The 18841-nt window shown below is 37.1% G+C and overlaps 1 protein-coding gene across 4 annotated transcripts in view; it reads right to left on the bottom strand.

The window, feature by feature from the left end:
- TMEM168 (transmembrane protein 168) overlaps window positions 1-16377 on the bottom strand; it is a 31403-nt gene extending 15026 nt beyond the window's left edge. Inside the window, exons 1-2 of one of the 4 annotated variants that reach the window (XM_047694775.1) lie at window positions 16357-16377; window positions 10181-11437 (exon numbers count right to left, since the gene is read on the bottom strand). In XM_047694775.1, the coding sequence (XP_047550731.1) occupies window positions 10181-11308 (1128 nt within the window). In that variant the 5' untranslated portion in view covers window positions 11309-11437; window positions 16357-16377. Of the gene's footprint in view, window positions 1-10180; window positions 11438-13135; window positions 14194-15982; window positions 16226-16356 lie in introns of those variants that run through there. The other 3 variants (XM_047694773.1, XM_047694771.1, XM_047694774.1) reach the window with 3 other exon arrangements.
- Between the last annotated feature and the right edge of the window lie 2464 nt (window positions 16378-18841).

Raw genomic sequence — 18841 nt, forward strand, 5'->3', positions numbered from 1 at the left:
GCCTTCTATTGCATATGTTGCTCCAAGATAACAAAAAACCTTTTGTTTTAGGGGTTTAATTCATCAAAGGATTACTTCTACATTATGTCAGCCATTCATACAAAAGAATTACTAAATAACATGACCAATATGACAACTTGATTATTTCTACCTTTAACTTTATATAACTAGTACTTTTCTGATCAAGATAGCAATGAAAGAAACTAAATAACTCACCATGTTATAATTTATAGCGAGAGTCACAAAAACCTTCAGGGCCATAAAAGTGGTATGTGAAGCAGCTGTGATAAACAGTGGTAAGGATTGTAAAGGAAAGTGCACTGTTGCCTAAAAGCATACATTTTTTTAAGGCATTTAAAAAAACTAAAGTGTAATTGACACACAATTATATTAGTTTCAGGTGTACAACACAGTGATTCGGTAATTCCATACATTACTCAGTGCTCACCCGGGTAAGTGTAGTCACCCTACAACATTATCATGATATTATTTATATTCCCTATGCTCTATTTTCATCTCTGTGACTTGTTTATTTTAAAAACTGGAAGTTTGTCCCTCTTAATCCTGTACATCCCTTTTGCCTATCATCCTACCCACCTCCCCTGTGGCAACCACCAGTCTGTTCTCTATATTTAAGAATTTGTTAGTTTTGTTTGTTTTGTTTAGATTCCACATATAAGTGAAATCATGCAGTATTTGCCTTTGGCTCACTTATTAAAGGCACATATTTTTAAAAAATAGTTCTGCCTACATAAAGCTGCTCTACTCAATCTTACAGGCATGTTTATTTATTCTGCTATAGAGATATAATTACAAAACAGAATTACAAAAAAAAACAGCACCTTCTTAAAAAAAAAAAAAAAGTCCCTGCACCTTATTCCAAAAATCAGGATACTTTCTAGAAGAATGGGAAGTTCAGTTTTATACACAGCCTTTCTGTACTAAGAGTTACTAGGAAATTTCATGACATAGATACATAAAGATTTTTCTAAACAAGGAATTTGATATTCTGGAGTGAGGAACTAAATTTTGACATGTAAATTGTAATAGAATGTTGTACCATGATAAAAATGTTAACTTTTCATTTTGTTTAATCAAACCATTTTCCTTTATTTAAGACTATTCATTAACCTGCTATCTTCCCATCTTTCCTATGTCTTAAAGAGAATGGAAATTCCCATTTCTGAAAGTGGCCCAGACACATTTAAATTTAGCCCTAATTATCAAATTATGTCAAGGGTATAGACTAGCCTTTCTTTAAATATACATAAGTATACAATATCAGTGGTTATTATTGACTTCTGTATTACCTTAAAGAATTTTATAAACCAACTAAGTTTTTTACTGTGAAATTATATCATAGTTTTACCATTAGAAAAAACATTGCATTAATGCAGTTCACTGATAAATTATAAACTATTTAATGATAAACTTCAATTGCAAATCAGTCTGTACATGACTCAAGTAGGAAGCCTTATTAAATAATTTAAAAATCTAATTAAAATGTTAACTGATAGTGGTGTTATTCAATACTCTCATGTCAGTTATACAACACTGATAGTAATATTTAATAGGACTAAATAAGCAGATATTCAGAAGGTACTGATAATTAATATACAATAGATCTGTTATTTTTATGATCTTAGATGAAAACTGATAATTTTATGTTGTCATTAATTTTTAAGTCAAATTTAACAGAAAACATTAAATATTTGTATTATTTTGAGTAAGCAAGCTTAAACAGTTTTGAGTATACTCTCAAGATAACACACATAAATAAAAGTGAGCAGTTTGGCAACACAAAGAATTAGCAATCTTAACTGAACAGATGGTAAATATGTCCAGGGGGAGAAAAAATAAATATAGGATGTTTTATCCACGTGGCACTTTCAGAAAGCTTCAATTTTACTGGCATGCAAACATTTACAGCTTTAACCTGAAAGTCATTTGTGATTTTGATGTACTCCTTATATTTTAAACAACTCCCTGTAATAAATACGATCAATTACCCTAAACAAAACTATTAAGTATAGGTACGTTTCTTCCTCCATTTCTCCAAATCACACTAAGCTCACTATCAAACTATAGGACATGATGCAAATTTCAAAGCAGGCAGAATCTGAACATAGTATCAGACCAATAAACAACTCTAAGTAATATCCTTTGTAGAAAAGTAGTTACTAGCTATTTTCTGTTCAGCTGGGCTTTTGAATCAGGGTCAAAACATTCAACACTTTCATATCATAAAATTTCTCAGATAATGGGAACAAAATATCTATGTAATATACAGATATGAATGTTGGAATTTCATTTTAAAAAATCTGGCATTTACATAAGAGATAAAATTATTGTTTAGAAGTATTTTTGTAGCGTCATCTTAAGTAAACCAGTCTGAGAGATAGTACACATGGAAGTCTAAAGAAAATGAAGTCCAACTAAGAAACAGAATATATAAATGTATTATTAGAAAGCAATATATAAATGAAGGTAATATGCTCTTTAATATAAGAAGCCCATATTTAAGAAACAATCGGCAACCTCCAAAAATTTGTTCAGTAGAGGAAATTTTAAGAACATTAGAAAGCTACCTCACAGTTTTAAAGCCAAGTGATTTCTTTATACAGAGGCTACAGGGTCTAGTGCAAAGGACGTAAGCTTTGGAGTTAGACTTTGGTTCAAACATAGCTCAGCCATTTACCATCTGTGAGTACATAAGCAAATTAATTTACCTTTTGAGTCACTATCTATAAAAGGGGGCTACTATTTATTTTGTGAGCTTGTAGTATAGATTAGAAATATGTGAACATGGCTAGCACAATAAATGGTAGCTGTAATTTGCAGTGAAGCATTTTTAAATTGAAGTCATTATGAGTAAGACAACAAAAAGCTAAATGACTATTACCATATAGGAGATACTGATGTAGAGTTAAAGCTCTAGTAAATGTATTAGGAATCTTTTTTGAGTAATCTCAAAATACAGATGGCAAAAACAGACATTTTTTAGATGACAATCCTGATAAAGGTAAAACAACAGTGGTATGGGAATCAAACACAGGAAGTCCACTGAATTTTACTTTTCCTGTGGGCAGAATAAAGAGGTTACATTAAATAATCTCTATGCTCATTTCCAACTCTAAAAATACATGGAACTAAGTAAAGTGGTTAAGCGCTGTGAAGGCAGATTGCCTGGATTCTTACCAGCTCTGCAGCCTTGAGCAAGCTTCCTAATCTCTCACGTGTATTTCTTATCTATGAAATGGGAATAATAATGGTACCCATCTCAGAGTGTCATGAGGATTAAGTAAACACAGAAAGTACACAGAATGATGTAGAGCACATAGACAACCATTAATAAACGGTAAATCTTATTAAATGGAAAAAAATTCTCGGGGCGCCTGGGTGGCTCAGTGGGGTAAAGCCTCTGCCTTCAGCTCAGGTCATGATCCCAGGGTCCTGGGATCGAGCCCCACATCGGGCTCTCTGCTCAGCAGTGGGGAGCCTACTTCCTCCTCTCTCTCTGCTTGCTTCTCTGCCTGCTTGTGATCTCTGTCTGTCAAATAAATAAATAAAATCTTTAAAAAAAAAAAATTCTTTGTGGTCATTAAAATTTTTAAAAGCTGGAAAATCATCTGGAGAAAAAGGAAAAACCTTGTTTTTACTTAAAGAAAAACAAAATTAGGACCATTGTTGGTTTTTTTAGGGGGAAAAAAAGTACTCCTGTTTCATAGTATTCTGGCAGAAATGAAAAAAACATCAAATTAAAAGAATGCCCTTAAGCTAAAAAAAAAAAAAAAAAAAAAATTAGTGTCCCCTCCCTACCTCTCATCTAGACCAAAATAGCTCAAAACTTTAGAAAGAGAAATGAAACAAAACAAAAAATTATGAAACATGTGCACTTCTAGTTTTGGCAGCAGGTTTAAAAACTCCCTGTTCCCCATGCCAAGTGAAGTAATATGGCTGATGCTGCCATCTTGCCAGAAATGAAACTGCTGCATCTGTGGATTTCATCTCTTTATTGGATGTGAGGCTGATCTTGTTCCATCTGTTCCACCCAGTGATTGCCATTGCTTTTCCCTATAGAGAAATCAACGGTGCTTATGGTTTTTCTGGTATGGGTCAAAAGGCTTCCTCAAAAAGTTATATCGTACTCCCATGGAAACTGCAAATAGCAATGGTTGGCAAGGAAAGGCATATAAAATCTCACGTGAATGATGTCATAGAGAATCTCTAAACCAAAGAGTGAGCCATGGGGTATATACTTCCTTGGGTATCTGGATATATTCTTTTATTCTTTATTTATTTATTTATTTGACAGACAGAGATCACAAGTAGGCAGAGAGGCAGGCAGAGAGAGAGAGAGAGAGAGATTGGAGGAAGCAGGCTCCCTGTTGAGCAGAGAGCCCGATGTGGGGCTCGATCCCAGGACTCTGGGATCATGACCTGAGCCGAAGGCAGAGGCTTTAACCCACTGAGCCACCCAGGCGCCCCTATATTCTTTTATTCTTATATGAATAATCAATTATCGCAATTTCTGAAAAACTTATAGCTGAGTAATAATACTAATACCAAATGCTGTGGTACTCAGTGTATCTCATTGACTTATTTTTTTAAAAAACAAGGATAAAAGAGGAAAGCAAATAGTACATTCAATGAACATAATACAAATTGCAGGAAACAACAGCTGCAATGTTCCATTTTAAAGTTAGAATGAGATTATGAATAGAACACAACAAGTTAATGGTAAATTCCAGATTTTTAATGTAAATGACTTAGAATGATACTACTGACTCATTCTGAGAATGTTATTAAACTCAGTAAAACTATGGAAAAACAAAGAACAAAGCTATCCATATGGGATTAGTTAGGATTCTATTCAAATGCAGTCAAAGATTTCTTAGGTAGGACATCAAAAGATTCATAAAAGAAAAAAATTGATAAAGTGGACTGTGGCAAAATTTAGAACTTCTGCTCTTCAAAAAACACGCTAAGAGAGAAGATAAGCCACACACTGGGAGGAAATATTTCCAAGTCCTATATCTGATAAAGGACTCGTATCTAGAGTATATAAAGAATACTCAGAACTGACTATAAAGAAAGAACAAAATCCACATTTTTAAAAATTGCCAAGAGATCTGAACAGGTACTTCACCGGAGAAGACCTACCATAGCAAGTAAGCACAGGAAAAGATAAACATCAGTAGTTACTGGGGTGATAGAAAATAAGACCACAATGAATTAGCACTAGACACCTATCAGAATGGTTGAAAAAACAAAAACAAGTAGACAATGTCAAGCACTGGTTATTATGTGGAGCAAAAGGAACTCATAGACACTGCTGGCCCGAATGCAAAATGGTACAGCCACTCTGAAAACAGTGTGGTTGTTTCTTAAAAGTTAAAAATGATTCATCTTTATCACATGACCCAGCAATCCCACACCAAGTAAAATAAAAATTTATCTTAACAAAACACCCCGTCTATGAATGTTTCTAGCAACTTTTATAATTACCAAAAACTAATTTCAGCATCCCTCATCTGAGAAATGATTAAACTGTGAGATATCCATAAAATGGAACACTGCTCTGCAATACAAAGGAATAAACATATACACAACATAGATGTATCTATATAAATTATGCTAAGTGAAAGAAGCCAGATCCCAACAACTATAAAATGTACAACTTGAATATGACATTCTGCAAAAGAAAAGTGGCTAGGGACAGAAAACAGATGAGTGGTTGCCAGCTACTGGAATTGGATTACAAAGGAGCAGGAGGGAATGTGGGAGAGTAATGCAACTGCTCTGTATTTTGACTGCGGTAGTGGTAGTCACACAACTATTTGTGTTGGTCAGAACTGCAAAATTACTCACAAAAAAGCATGACTATTACTAAATGCAAATTTTTCCTTAATAAAAAAAATTTATATATTATTAAGCTAAGTAAAACTAACAAAACCCAAAACTAACATGCAAATAAGCTTAAAATAAGAAAAAGTAGCTAAGCCCATTTTTGGAAATTAAAGTCCAAACTACGATTGTGCTCAAGACAGATTAATCCCATGCTTTTGTTTGATTTCACTCCTCTAGTAGTAAAATAACAGTACATCGGACTGCTTAAAAATATACTTTAAAAAAGTAAACCTACTATAAAATATTTTGTTCATTCCAAATGCCTGCTAGGTCATTAACTCAATGAAATCCATCATCCTACATTCCCAACTGCTCTCTTTAGTCTCAGCATTTTTTTTTTATATTTTTAGACTACCATGTCAGAACATTATTCAACTCTACATTTCATCAACTTATTCCAAGTTCTCTTTATATTATACTTCACAACAAGATATTACGGGAAAATGCTGTGTTAAGGGTAAGACTATCACCTTAGTCAAGGTCCTTATTTTTGCTCCTAGCTAGCTACACTTGATTTCAGGCTATCTCTACTTTACTGATCCTATCTTTGGCTGAATCATGAGCTCAAAAGGTGTCTCTTTGTCTTTTTTTTTTTCCTGCCACACTGGGTCTGCACCCACCCAATCAGTGGAACTATTTTTCCAGTAGAAATCCAGTAAAGGAAATTTTAATGAGATAACGGAAAATACCAGTTTACATCTGAATTACTCTCACAGAAATGTGAAGAAATGGGTTTATTGTTAAAAATAAAAATGGGTATATTGTTAAAAAGCTAGTCAGTATCTGTATGATTTAGGACTGTTAAACATTGTTCAAGTTCTACAAAATAAAATCTAAAGAATTTGAGATAGGGCTTAGGACTTACTTGTATTAACAATGATGTTATGCCAAAAATAGCCTTACAAAACTCTTAATTTTTTGCCTTTCACTATCTAAATTTCTGATGTTTTCATCAGCCAAAAGGGTTGGGACTTTCTGTAAATCCAATGGAATATTTCCTAAATTATGTTTCACAGAGAGGTTAATAGGTGCAGTGGGAGGAGGCGGTTAATGAGGAATATGGTCAAGGATTTCCTGGTTAAGTTTGGAAATGTTTCTTTCTTTGACACTTTTTCTCTGAGGACACTCATTAACATCTCACAGAACACCTGGCAGAGCACAGTTTGAGAAAACTTTAAATAGAGTTTAATTAAATTAGGTTGAAAAATTTAACAGCATCAAAGACACAATGCCTACACCATAGGCAGCAGTTACCAAAAGCAACTAATAATACAGACACAACTCAGGTAAGATGCATGTTAGTCTTAAAAGCTAAATTAGTACCTTGTTACTCAATAGGTATACTTTTGACCAGGAGTTTCTGTATCACCTTTAACTGTTCAAGCTGTCTCCCAAAATCAATTTCAATCTTCAGAAATTTAACAACATCCCCCACATGATTTCAATGCACATTAAAGGTTGAGAAGCATTGGCCTACAACAGGAGTTGGCAAACTTTCTGTAAAGAGCCAGAGAGTTACTACTTTAGGTTTTGTGAGCCATGAGGTCTCTATTGTACTCAGCGAGGGTGTTTATGATGATTAAAAAAGGTCTATATGTTAAGAAGGTATAGTAATTAAAGATGTAGATACACACCTGGAACAGAACCGCAAAATACATGAAACAAGAAAATGACACAACTGAGAAGACAAACTCACAATTTAGCCACTTACGATGAAGATTTTTAATATTCCTCTCTAAGTCCTAACGGAAATAGAAAATCAGCAAGGATATAGATTTAGGAAGAAAACCCACCAGCTTGACCTAGCTGGTATTTATAAAATACTCTACCCAATAACAGTAGAATGCTCATTCTTTTCAAGTGAACATGGTATATTCTCCAGAATAAAACATGCCAGGCCCCAAAACAAGTCTTAATAAAAGAACTAAATCATACAAACTATGTTCTCCAATTACATGTAATTAAATTAGAAATCAATAACAAGGAAATGTGGGAAATCCCTCAAATATCCCATTGTCAGACAACCAATTTAAATAACCTAAAGGTCAAAGAAGAAATTTCAAGGGTAATTAGAAAATATCTTGTGAGACAGCACATTCTTAGTATAAGGTCAGACATACCGATCAACAGAACAAAAAAGAAAGCTCAGAAATAAAGCCTTATATTTCACTGACTTTGGACAAAGGTATCAAGGCAATTCAACAGGGGAAAGGATAGTCTTTTCCCGAAACAGAAAGTTGTATTTTAAAATAATTAGATCCTTACATCATACCATAGACAAAATTTTTTTCAAATCAGATCATATACCTAAATGTAAAAGCTGAAATAATAAAACCACTAGAAGAAAACTACTATAGAAGAAAAATCTTTGTGACCTAGGGTTAAGCAAAGACTTCTTATACTAAAAACAGAGTACATAAAGAATAAGTTAATAAATTGGTCTTCATGAAATTAAAAACCTGTACTCTTCAAACTGTGTCATTAAGAAAAAAGGTCTGGAAATAATTTAGTACTATGCAGATAATGTATGTAGGTAATAACAAAGGATGAGCAAGCCTAATCTTTAAAAAAAAAAAAAAAAGCATAACTCACAGACTGGGAAAAAACATTTCCCAATCATCTAACCAATGCCCTGTATCCAGAATATAAAAAGAACCCTTAAAGTTCAATCATAAGAAGAGAAGTAACTCAATTTAACAATGGGTAAAAGATTTAGATATTTCAAAAACAAAGTAAGTGAATGACTAATACACATTAAATGATGCTCAACATCATTAGTCATTAGAGACATACAAATTAAAACTACAACGAGATAGCACTTCACACCCAAATTGAGAGGCATTCTCAAATACATCAACATTAAGAATAGAACGGCAGGAGAGAAGCTGGAAACTGATTCTCTTATTTTTGCTGACCTAGTCTTTGGAAAGCTTTTGTGTACTTGCAATGGTGCACACACCATATTTGAAGACCACTGGTATAAGAAAATAAGAAAGATATGGTGGCTTAGACAATAACTGGTTCACAGGATTTGATGATCTGGAAAGGTATCAAGCATGAGTGAGGCTGATGCAGGGGCAGGATTGGTTAGGGCTGGAAAAGGACCTAACAGGAAAAGGTGAAGGAAAGAAACAGAACTCTTTTAAGAGTTTCTGACGTCATCCTCCATCATCATCATCTGGATTCTGACAGTCCCCAGAACTAGCAAGTAAAGTGAGGAAGATAGCCTCAGGCAACACCCACAATGTTTTTTATCATTTACTCGACTCCCACACAGGCTCCCTGCCCTAGCCCACACGGACAAAGAGGCACCATGCCCAGGCAAGTCTCCACATCTCCCTTCAAACACTCACATCTAAAAATCACTGTGTAGCAAGTAACTGAACCAAAGCAGAAAACTATATCAAGCACAGGGGACCATACTTTTTCCCCTACATCTTAATATCTGATGTACTCAAATTACATTTCTCACGCTGTAATAATTGTTTACATGCCTGCCTCTTCTCTATTCCATTAGAGATTGTGACTTAAGACAGACATTTCTTATTCATCTTGCAATCTTCAGCAGCCAGTACAATATATGACATATCCTGCAGTCAATGAAAGTTCAAATAGAAGACTAGGCTTGTTAATATTATAAATATAAATTCCAACCATGCAATTTAAATATCTTTGTCTACAAAAGAACTTCTAAATTTCTTTAACATATCATGGGCAGCAAATGTACTGTAAAACTCAATTTTTCTTTCTTATGAGAGCCACTCATCTAATAAAGAACCTGATACATTATATATCTAATCACCTTTGACATAAATGGGAAGTGGCTATATAAAAGAAATGTGTTGTAGTGAAAGACCACTGGACTAGACAGAAGCTGGGTAACCCGGTTAGGGCTAGTCCCAGAGACTCTAAATGTTGTCTTCTGAGGCATTCAAGTTTCCTACCGTGTAGGATTAATGTGCAATCTTAAGCACCCTTCAAATGTTAATATTTAAGGATCTTTAATCTCTCAGTGTTTAACTAATAAACAATTAGAAGGCAGGAGCATTTCACTTGCTGAGTATTCCTAACATTTTGGTACCTCTTTGCTAGAGATAAAACTAAATTATACTGTCAATATATTCAAATCCATGAACAAAAACAAGCATCAAAAAAGAGTTTCCTTTTGAAATTGGGAACGTCACTTTTCGATTCTAATAATTTAACTCTTGAAGCAAGCATTTAATCACACATCACAGGCACTGGCATAATAAACAAACTATATGCTTACCTGCCAGGAAACTGCTCCTAAAATCGCCGTTGCAAGAAGACTAAAAAAAACTAACTGCTCTGAAATTAAGCAAAAGTGACGCATCCCTTTGGATGCCATGATTCTATCAAGGCTATTGTTATCTACCCTGTGGGTGAAATATACTTTATGGCAGTCATTTAATTTGGTATGGAATCCCCAAAGAGTTAAGAGAAAAATAATATGGCAAATCATCCAGAAAATTCCAAAAATGGAAAAGCCTGGAATTACAAAATACCAGAGGTGAGTGTCTCTGAGTTTAAATGCTGAAAGAATAAAAAAGGTAAGCTCAATCATTCCTGTGAAAACCACCGAAAGTCTTCTGCATATTCTTCCACGGTACAAAAAGGGTTTCCACCTTTCAGTCACTGAAAGTCCACTAAAATAAATGTCAAGGAAAGGGTCAGTTATCAGGCAGATAAAAAAACATGCAAAAGCAACTGGATTTTTGGGAGTTTCCAATGAGGAGAAAAACAGCAAGACTGCAAAAATAACTAAGTTTGGAATAGCTAAGAAAGACTTCATTCTCAGGTCAATAATCAGCATGGCCAAAGCTACAACAAGTAAAATGACACTCAGAGACTTCTCCACCAACATAGTTGTGCTGGCAATAGCAAATCCAACAAGTTCCAGAAACTCAACTGCGGTTAGTAAAGTGGGTCGATGACGGACATATCCAGAAATTCTCTCCACCAAAGCACATAATATCCTTAATACTATGGAAGTTAGAAGCAAATATTTGGTTGATTCTTCTTTCACATCATTTTTAAAGGATGAATTGTCAAGAAAACATAGGAGGCCAAGCAAGAATCCAAACCAAAGATTGGAGAGACTTAAACTTGCTGCTTCCATTGAAAAATAATAATAGAGTATGCTGGCAATTCCAAGAACGAAAAGACCAAGAATAAAAATTACCAAAATTAAGGAATTTGCTGTTTTTTCCCATCTTACATAAAGACCTAAGCATATAGCAACCAGTAAATTGATTCTGGCTAAATAGCCAAGATAACGCACTGAAGAATGCATATTCACTTCTCTGTTGACTTCTTCCAGTCTTGTCATTGCTAAATACAGACAATGACTAAAGCAGTAACGCAGTGATTTACACATGTAATCTGGCAATTTGGGCTTTCTCCCCGTGGTAGAAAAATTAGCTGCTTGATTTTCATCCAGCAAATCCAACGTATCCGTAACTCCTATTTCAGCATTTGCTCTGGTGGAATTTTTGTTTACAGTGGTCTAAAAAGAAGAAAAAATAGGTCAGTGTTAATTTTATATAATTTATCTGTTATCTCTCTCTTCTTTGTACAAAATAATAAGTCAGAAATAAAGTTTCTTCTGAAACTCAATTTTAAATTTGACTTGCACGTATTTTAATGGTAATTGTTTCTGGTTTAAAAACTCACTTTATCCAAATAAAAATGACAGGGTCTTCTACTTAACATATGCTAAGAAGTATGACTAAATCACCATCAGTGAAACTGTTTTTCCAAAGACTAACCCATTCTTACTTCAGTGGTTGGTTTTTCAACTACTATGTGCAAATCTGAGATTCCCAACCTGGCTTAGATTGTAGAAGATGGATTTGGCACCGTCAAAAACTACTCAGTAGCTAACCGAATGATTTATGTCTAATTTGAAAAGCACTAAGTATCCAGTAATAGTAACTGTTCCTACCTGCCTAAAATCCTCTCAATCTTTTTACAAGGCAGCTCTAACAGGCTATAAAATCTTAGTCTTTACATTGTTTAACTAATAAACTTACCAGAAGTAAAGCTTAACTGTATTAAAGTACATCCCTAAAGTTAACCCATAATTTTCCCTGTACTTTTAGCACTATTAAATTACTTGGATTATCAAACCTCCTTTCTAGATCTAAACACTATCTCTGTGGCAAACCACTTCCTGAACTTTCTAGTCAAAATTGTAAAGTGAGAATGCTAACCAATATTTACTGTAAATTAAACTTTATACTTTTACTTTTAAAAAGTTAACAATTATTCGCTAAAGAACCCAAATAATTATTTTAATCTTTGACTGCCCCCACAAATTGCACTTAAAACATGACAGTGGTCAAAAAGTGCTTTACCTATATACCAGATAATTCTTCAAAGTTGCTGGTATACTGTTTCAGAACTGATCCATTCAACAGCTCACAGTCACACTAAATATCCATAGAGAATTCAACCAGACAAAAATTCAAAAAATGACTTGTTTGTAATCAGCTTATTATAGTTTCTTAATAGTAGGACACATGAGGGGTGCCTGGGTGGCTCAGTCCATTAGCGTCTGCCTTCAGCTCAGGTCATGATCCTCTGGTCCTGGGATCGAGCCCGCACTGGGCTCCTTGCTCTGCGGGGAGCCCGCTTCTCACTCTCCTTCTCCCTCTGCCGGTAGACCCCCCTGCTTATATGCCTTCTCTTTCTGACAAATAAAATCTTGAAAAAAAAAAAAATAGTAGGACACTAAAAGAAAGACCTGACAGAAATATGATAACCTGGAATTAACCCTTAATTAACCATTTGGTTAGAGAAGAATTTTACTGAGTGACAATCTTACAGCCTCTGGGATGTTCCAAATACTATTACTAATTCTACTTCAATAAGGATTTTTTTTTTTTTTTTTTTTTTTTACAAATAAGCCTACTTAATTAAGTATTCTGATTTTCCTCAATAACATTTTCACCCAATCATTTCTTAAGATACCATACACTGCTAAAGAAAATATCTGCTTTGGTACATTTTGGCTTTATCTGTTTTGCTTATATGTTAGACATTGATAAAATCTAAAGGGCTTTGCATTTTTTTTTTTTTTTAACATCACTCCTGTAATACAATCGTTCAACAAATACGCTGGAATATAGATCCCCAAAGGGTTGTTGGTACGGTCTGGGCTTAGACAACTGAACACTGCTAAAGAAAAAAATTAGTCACACACCAGGCTCAATGGATGCCACTCAGTTCATGAGACATCATTCTGTTTCTTTGGTCACCACTCTCCATTCTTTTTTGGCTATCCAACCTCTTCCTTATTCTCAAATCTCTGACACCCACTTCCCACTCACTACACTCCCACCAGATGACTGCCTCCAACAGAGTTGTCAGAAGAGAGCTTACCTGAGTTTCCAACACCACAAACTCACCTCTACTGACATCTCCTGATACAGAGGAAGAAGGGTATCCCTTCCCTATCCAAGACTCAATCTTTCAGCCATACTGGCTATCTTTTCCCCTCTACCCCTTCAGAACTTCACAATCTCCTCGCTCTTCAAACTCCCACTCTTTCTTATCCATTAGCACTTAAATACTTACAAAGCTCTTTTTAAAAATACAAAAAACCCCCACAAAAACCCCAGAAACAAAACCAATCCTCATGCACCCCCATATTCTCTTCCAAGTTCAACCTTCTATCCTCTTTTGACAGCTACTATTTGATTGCTTCACATCCCACACCACTCAACAATGGTTCCCACCATATGACTAACTGCTCTGCCAAATTCTAAAATGACCTATAAGCGCCTAAAAACAATGCATCCTTTTTACTTATTATCCCGCACTTTCTTCAAGCAACCTTTGACACTGTAGACTCCTCTCGATTTCTGAAACCTAACTCTCCTTTAGCTTTCAAAGACCAACATTCAGATTTTCTTTCTAATTTAGTGACTTCTCCTCCTCTGTCTTCTTGCAGACTCTTGATTCTCAATCCATTTCTTGGATGTTCAATCCCAGGCCTAGGCTTTTCTCTCATTGTACACTTTCTATGAGCAATCTCATCTATTTCCATGTCTTCAATTATTCTCTCTCCTTAATGATATACATATATGAATCTACCTGATAGATACAAAAGCACCAGCTCTCTTAGAGGTAAAATGCTAGAAAAATGGTAAACAAGGGTGCCTTGGTGGCTCAGTCAGTTAGGTGGTTACTTCAGCTCAGGTCATGATCTCGGGGTCCTGGGATTGAGCCCCACATCCGACTCCTTGATCAGTGGGAATCTGCTTCTCCTTCTACTCTCACTATGCTCATGCTCTTTCTTGCAAACAAATAATTTTTAAAAAGGTAAACATGTAAATTATACCCATAACATCCATATCATAGAATATATGTTACCACACTGTCAAAATCAACATGTAGAATATTTCAAATGGCTAATTTACAAGTCTTTCCACATTCTGAACTTCTTCCAAGGACAAACTGGCTGAATCAGAGAGTAGAACAACAAAGCATCACAGTCTTTTCAACTGGTCGGCTATTACTTGATTCAATGAGAAATTACTTGCCTGAGAGAGAAAAATGGAGCACAGAAGAGTCAATCAGCATAGGGGAACTCCCAGAGTCTGTTTTATATAACCCCGCATACTACTCTAACCCTCCTCTCCTTCACCACCTATATTGAGTCCTCACCAAGTCCTGTCCACTCGTCTTCCTATACATATCTTAAATGTTTCTATTTCCATCCCCAAAGTCAAAATCCCAATTTTGGCCACCATCATGTCATGCTTGAATGTCTCCCTATATCTACCACTGCCCTCTCCAAGAAGTGTCCCGTGTAAAATAAAAAAATTTGTTAGTTCACTCTGTTATATAAAAACCCTCCAATGTCTTCCCATCATCTTAAGCAATAAAGCCTAAACTCCTTAAAACGCCTTATAAGGCCTTTTGGATATGAATAACTTTCCTACTGCATCTTTTTTCCTCTTAAACTTTGTATTCCAACAGTACTGACCTTTCAGTTCTGAAGTGTATCACTGCTATTCCCTTTGCAGGTACACTTTTTCCCTCTTCCTAGACCCATCCCAGTCCTCATACCTGGCTCACTCCTACTCTTCAGGTCTCACTAAAATCATTTTCTTGGTGAGATTACCCCTGACTCATTTATATGATCCCTGCACTTCTTCTATAATAAGAAAATGCTGATTCTCCTTTGTTTAAGGTCTGCATTCCCTACTACATCAATAAGGTCTCTGAAAGTTGGGCTTTAATACTGTGTACTCATGTCTTAGCAGAAAATTTGGCACCAAGTAGGTATTCAACAAGCACCCGTGAAAGAAACAGACTAATACAGAAATAATTATATTTAATAACAATGCCAGTTATTGGATGCTTATTAATATAAGAGAATAAAGTGTAATATCCCACAGCTCATAAGTAACAGAACTAAGGAAGAGTCCATGAATGTTTGGCCTCTTTCTCTTTTCGCCTACTTCAGCCTTCACTTAATTCATCCAAATTCCTCCAAACCAGTTAGTTCTCTTCCGTGACCTACCTCTAGGGAATGGCTCACTAGAGCCACTACACACTGTATCACCTGCATCAGCTTTGGACTCAGAAACTATTTCCGTCCCATCTAGGAGAGGCGTCAAAAACTGAAAGAACCATACTGAGCACCCAAGGTCGGGGAATTCCCGTGCTTTGATTCTATGAACTCATGTTAACTCTTTGGGCCCATTACAAACGAGGACAATGTCAACTTAAATATTCAATCTCTTAGTACTGGGGCAACAACAGCAATTCTTCCAGAAAGAGCCTGCCTGTTCTCTACCATCCCTCTACTTTGGAAGAAGGCAACCATAACTGGGGGCCCAACTGCCTGGGGAACCACGGGGGATATGGAGCACCCCACCTTCCATCCTCAAACCCCACCATCAACAACTCCCGGGTCAGGTATCACAACCTCTCCCCCGGGTGACCGGCTGTGCGGAGCTAGGCTCTCGAAATATGCAGAGCCCTGGGCAGCGTCTGTGCTCAGGTCTTGCCACCCCGCTGTTCACCCCGACCCCCCTACCTGACTCGGCCGCCGCCACCAACGCTCTCTCAACCCCCAGAGTCGGCTCTGGGGCCAATACAGTAAAGGGAGGGCCCTTGGGGGCTGAGCATGCGACTCGGAGCTGGGAGGTGGCACGCCAGGAGGGGGTCGAGGGCCGGAGGCCACAGGCACTAACACAGGCCAGCCTCGTTGGAAACTTTCTCCGTTACCGGTTCGACCGCGGCCGCCATGTTCCTGCCGCCGAATCCACGACGGTACGGAACGCCGCCGGGGTCAAACCGCGCAGCGCGCTTCCTCCCTGAGGCCCGGCCCCCTCCCCGCCCAAACTGTCCGTGCCGCCGCGGCTGCGGCAGGTGTGCCTGGCGTTGCGATAGCACACACGCACCCCCTACCTAGGGTGCCGACTGAATCCAGTTTCCTTCGCCTTCTGGGACTTAGGATCGGCGGGCCAACAGGGAGCGGGAGGACCACCAAGGATCACGTAGACCGTGACCATGAAGCCTTTAGGCCGCGGCCGGGAGCTGGACCGAAACTGGGCCAGGACAGGCGGGACGGTCCGCACGTGGGCTGTAAATAACGCAGGAGGCGTTGCTGTTCTTTGGTACCTGTGGCATAATGCGTGGCTTTGTGTCCGCCTGACTAGCTGAAGCCCAAGCTCCTTAGGCTCGCCTTCAAAGCCCTTCTCGCCTCCTTTTCTAATTAAGACTCCTTTTAAAAATCACCGCCTGGGTCTTCACCGACACAGCACTGAGCTCCCCAAGCCTGGCTTGTTCCTTTCCCCTTCTTCTACCTCCCCTTATACGTTTACCAGCCTTCTTCTTCTTCTTCTTTTTAAATTTTTAATTTTTAAAATTAACATGTAATGTATTATTGGCTTTAGGGGTACAGGTCTGTGATTAATCAGTCGCCCAGGCCTGATTCTCATTTGTACTCGAACTCACTGAATAAATGTAGGGGAGGCAGTGCTTCACAACAGCAGAGTCCGGTGGATTTGGAGTTTGGATCCTGCTTCCTCCTCTTTTCTATGTGCAACCGGTGTTTGTTAAAAAAAAAAAAAAAAAAAAAAAAAAAAAAAAAAAAAAAAAAAAAAACTAAACCTTTCTTGCAAAGATATTGTGTAAATAGTATTTTTTTTCTGGCAGAAGGTAGGCCTTCAAAAACTGTGAATTCCTTTCCCCTTTCTAAGAAGCCCTCCCTTTCTGCCTGCCTTTTATCCCTCCCATCATTTTCTGCTCCTTGTAGCTCTTAGGTCAGTTAATCTCTCTGAACCCCAGTTTTCTCATGTGTTAATGGGATACCAATAACACCCACCTCACAGGGTTGTTGTAGGGATTAAATGAGATCATGTATGTAAACAAATACCTTAAAACCTTTAGATGTTTTATCCACTTTAGGACAAAGCTCAAAATCCTTTAACAGGTATGGACAAGTTCTATAGCCTGGCCCTTTTTTACCTCCAGCTTGACTCGCACAACACTCCCCCAGTTGTCTGCACCCTAGTCTGCTTTCATTTCCTCAAATGCCAGGACATGTCCAGTTTTGCTCAAGATTAAATTGGCCTGGTGAACTACAATAGTTGTTACTTAAACATGTGTTAAATAAAATGATAGAAAACAATAGACCTCCAACAATCACTTGTTCTCTCCCATTTATTTTCTTAGTATCATCTATACTTTTATATCAACTATACTTTATTCCTATCTTTGCCCTGAATTTCTTCATTTTCATTTAATAGATGTTAGGGGGTTGGGGTAGGAGCAGATCAATAGTGATAAAGAACTCTCAGACTCAGATTCCTCCTATGTAAATAAGAAGTGTGAGACTCTGTCCAGACACCTGCCTTGACTATAAAAGCAGTCACTAGCCAATTCCCAAATTTGTAACTCTCTTTGCAGAACACCTGTCACATTTCCAACTACCTACTAGATGTTTCTACTTGAGTACATTGCCATCACTTCTAATTCAATTTCCTTTTAATTAATAATTTATTCATCTATTTTATTTATACATACATAATTTGTGGGTTGGTTGGTTGGCTTTGCATTCCCACCACCTGAACCACCGTTCTGTGTTTGGAGAATTCCCCACCTTAGGAGTCTAGTGGCTGAATCTGAAATGTCACGTTCTTGTTCTACCAATCATGTACACCAGCTGGGAGCTGTCGACTCAAAAAAGCCAACACAGAAAGCCATGCTTCCTGAGTAACTGCAGAAGCATAGCGAGGTAGGCTCCTGGAACAATAGAGTGGTTTTAGCAGCTGGCCTCCAGCATCCAGGGTTAGTGGTGTCTTTGACTTAAGATGCCTGCACATGCCTACAGCAACTTTAAAGCCGTCTCCCATCAGTTCAGTGTGTGTTGTTACTGGTTGTACTCTCTGACCACGCAGGTCCAAGCTCCGTTTCCAGCCATCCTCTGAGCTACCCAGTATCCTCCAATAAATTTGTTTTTGGCTGAAATCAGCCACACCTGTTTCCTGTTCCTTAGCACGAAGGTGTCTCATTAAAACAGTGCTTTTTCATCTTCCTCAAACATGATCCATGGCCTTGTGACCTTGAAACTATCTTTGATGCTTGTTATCTTGTCAGTATACTTCAGAATACTTCAGTGAGATGTGTGTGTTTGAGAGTTAACTTTCATCTGCACACTCCAGGGTAGATAATTAGCATTTGAAAGACTAATCAGGAATCTTCACTATAAAGTTGGATGCAGAAATGCTTCCACGATCACTGTTAATCTGCACTAGAGGTATGTTAATTAACATAAAAGATGATAAATAATTTTTCATTGTGGAAATAACAGGTGTTCAAGATATGTGGCTGGCTAGAATGTTGTACGGGCACTTCTGTTCTTGCCTAAATGGAGTACGTGTAAGAAACT

Source organism: Lutra lutra, chromosome 11 (assembly GCF_902655055.1).
Source record: "Lutra lutra chromosome 11, mLutLut1.2, whole genome shotgun sequence".
Taxonomy (NCBI): domain Eukaryota; kingdom Metazoa; phylum Chordata; class Mammalia; order Carnivora; family Mustelidae; genus Lutra; species Lutra lutra.